The sequence below is a fragment of the Salvelinus alpinus genome, chromosome 21 (genome assembly GCF_045679555.1).
Source record: "Salvelinus alpinus chromosome 21, SLU_Salpinus.1, whole genome shotgun sequence".
In the NCBI taxonomy this organism is placed as follows: domain Eukaryota; kingdom Metazoa; phylum Chordata; class Actinopteri; order Salmoniformes; family Salmonidae; genus Salvelinus; species Salvelinus alpinus.
In genome coordinates this window covers 45573075-45576124 of record NC_092106.1, presented here as the reverse complement: position 1 = coordinate 45576124, position 3050 = coordinate 45573075, and the positions used below count along the sequence as shown (strand labels likewise).

At 49.6% G+C, this 3050-nt stretch overlaps 1 protein-coding gene across 1 annotated transcript in view; it reads right to left on the bottom strand.

Moving 5' to 3' along the window:
* LOC139548643 (extracellular calcium-sensing receptor-like) overlaps positions 1-2828 on the bottom strand; it is a 4515-nt gene extending 1687 nt beyond the window's left edge. The window contains exons 1-7 of the mRNA XM_071358417.1: positions 2599-2828; positions 2198-2489; positions 1701-1943; positions 1465-1563; positions 981-1296; positions 726-898; positions 341-571 (exon numbers count right to left, since the gene is read on the bottom strand). Coding sequence (XP_071214518.1) covers positions 341-571; positions 726-898; positions 981-1296; positions 1465-1563; positions 1701-1943; positions 2198-2489; positions 2599-2828 — 1584 coding nt within the window. The remainder of the gene's footprint in view (positions 1-340; positions 572-725; positions 899-980; positions 1297-1464; positions 1564-1700; positions 1944-2197; positions 2490-2598) is intronic.
* Between the last annotated feature and the right edge of the window lie 222 nt (positions 2829-3050).

Below are 3050 nucleotides of genomic sequence, written 5' to 3'. Positions count from 1 at the left end.
GACCACACAAATATCTCACGTGATATGATAGAGCTTTCTGTCTGAGATTTCGTCCCACTGTTATTTATTTGGTATTTTTCCAGCTTTCTCTTTTCTGTATGTCTTCCTCAGGGTGATTAACTCAATAAAGCTCACACACACACACACACACGCACACGCACACGCACACGGACACGCACAAGCACGCGCACACACACACACACACACACACACACACACACACACACACACACACACACACACACACACACACACACACACACACACACACACACACACACACACACACACACACACACACACACACACACACACACACACACACACACACTAAACTCACCTCATCTCCGCTGCCCCCACCCCACACCACTTTATCCATGTCGATGTGGAACTGGTCGTCCGATCCCTCAGAGGACAGAAACTGTCCGACCTGGACAAACTCTGCCGTCCCCTCGGGGGTCACATGCCAGTTGATGATGTCATAAGAGGCAGGCGGATCACCATTCATGTCGAAGTGGAAAGATTCCCCCACAGGAGTACTGAAGTTCACTCCCCTCAGATAATGAACAATCTCAAAGAGAAAAGGGCATTGGAACAGGATTAAGAGTTAGAACCAGTTGTGGCTTTTGTTCTTTAGTATTCAAACCTTACAAAGTGTTTCACTGTATCCTGACTGGAAACATTAGTGTTGTTAACTTGAAAACAGATCAACATGTTATTCTCACCTGGCTGGGCTGAAGCTTCCTGATATCAGGGCACTGTCCACCATTAAAGACTCCGTCCCCTGGTCGACAGGCCACCATATCCTGTATGGCGTAGGCGATGGCGTACACAGCCTTGTACACATTATAGCTGGCTCTCAGCTGAGACACGTCAGCATACAGGCTCTCCCCCTCACCTAGGATTGACACTTAATTTTACTGAGATAACATTGGGAATCTGGACAAAAAACTGAGATTTAGGTGTAAAGTCTCCCTCACGTATGACCTCTGACGCAGTACACTGTCGCCTGGACGACAGCGTCACGCTGAGGTCAACCCCCAGAGAACACCCAAACATCTCTTCCCACAATTCCCTCAGGAAGGGGTCGGACTTCTGGTAGTCCCCGTCTGGATGGAGGCGTGTTAGGAAAGTCCCCAGGCCGGGAATATCAGCTTTCTTCAGGGCAAAACCGATTGTCCCGGCAAGAGAGGGCAGATTCTTTGGGGCGGCAATAGTAGAGAAAGTGACCCAGGCCTCTGAGGCAATCCACTGCTTATCTGTAATGTTCTGACGGACAACCTCTTCCATCAGGGCCTGGAGAATGAAATCGTTAAAAAGATCAAGATAGTCAAGCTGAAATGCATAATTATCAATTAGGAAATGATTGTGTCTATAAAGGGCATCAAGACATGGTAAGACACAAGGACACTGCTACAGCTGTGTTACAAATCATTAACAATACTCTGACCTGTAACTGCTCACCCCTGAATGACCCGCAAATCCTACAAATGCCACCACCACTCTGGCAGTAGATCCTCTGATGGTGTCCACAATGTGCCTGATCTTTCTCTTAGACGGTAACTTGGGGATGACCATCAGTGAGAGAAAGGGAAGAGAGTCATAGAAAATCAGAGAGAGCGTTTCTGTTAGATTAGAAGAGAGGGGAAGTCAGAGTGAAAGAGAGAGTATACTGTCAGATCATCAGAGTGAGGTCGTACCTTGGGGAGGACCTCAGAGTAGGCGACACACACCCCAGATCCCTGGAGCTCTTGGAGAAGCAGCTGAACCCCAAACTTGCCATAGTCACCATCCTCTGACACCAGCCCGACCCACACCCATCTCAGCAGACGTAGCAGCTTGGCCATGCCCCGAGCCTGGAAGGCATCGCTGGGTACCGTACGGAAGAACGAGGGGTACCTCCAGGTGTCACTCAAACACGCACAGGTGGCAAAGTAACTCACCTGGGAGAGAACCCAAAGAGAGTGAGAGAACACAGAGAGCGAGAGAGAACACAGAGAGCGAGAGAGAACACACAGAGAAAGAGAGAGAGAGAGAGAGAGAGAGAGAGTCAATGATAATTATAATTTGTAAAAGGCAGAGAGCAGAGGGAGAAGGAAAGTAAACGTTAAAGAGAGAGACATCTAGAAAGAGATTGAAATGTAATGTGAAAAGAGGCATCATCTCTTCCCAACCTGTAATCCAACCCCTGCCTCACCATGGGTAAATCAAACGGCCCAAGGGTCTGTGCCACCACCATGGAGGCTGAGGAGCGGGCATCCCCGATGATGACGGGAACCTCGGGGGTTGTGCCACACTCTGTGCCCACCACTGAGGCCTCTTTTCCGGTCACCATGGCTAGGGCTGCCCCCAGGGTGGTGCCCTCTGACCGACATGTGTCAGAAGCCAGGAACCCCAGGGTGAGGTTAGGCAGGAGGGCTGGGTCACGGTTAATCTCCTCCACAGCAAAGATCATAGTCTGGAGCCAACGGTAAGCACGCTGGTTGAAACTGACAGACGGAAGAAAGGATAAAACAGAGAAATAGGAGGTAACTGAATACACATTACTGTTAGGTGAAAACACAATGACAAAAATCTGTTATCACACAAGCTGCGTACATTGTACAGGTAGAATTTCCCTTAATGCTCCTGAACTCCTGCTCTGGCAGAGGGGCTTCCACATGGATGGGGAACAGGCCCCCAATGACCACATCTCCTGCCCGATAAACACTGCCGGAGACGGGCTTAGCTTCCAGCCGACAATCCCCCTCTCCACCTCCATCCAGACCCCAGACACACCCAGGGACATGGAGACAGTAGAGCAGCCACAGCCAGCCCCAGAGGCTCATCACCTGGAGAGAGACAAGGCCGAAGACTGGGAGAGTTCCGTCACCTGTTGGAGAGAGACCAAACCAAGACCTTGCATACAGAACACTCTGTAGACAGAATGATATTAACAAAAAGTTCCATCAGTGAAGATATACACCATTCAACACAGACACCTGTAACCAGACGTGAAAAAACAGCGATTGACACACAAAACCTTGTTCTACCTCTGCCCTACCTGGCAA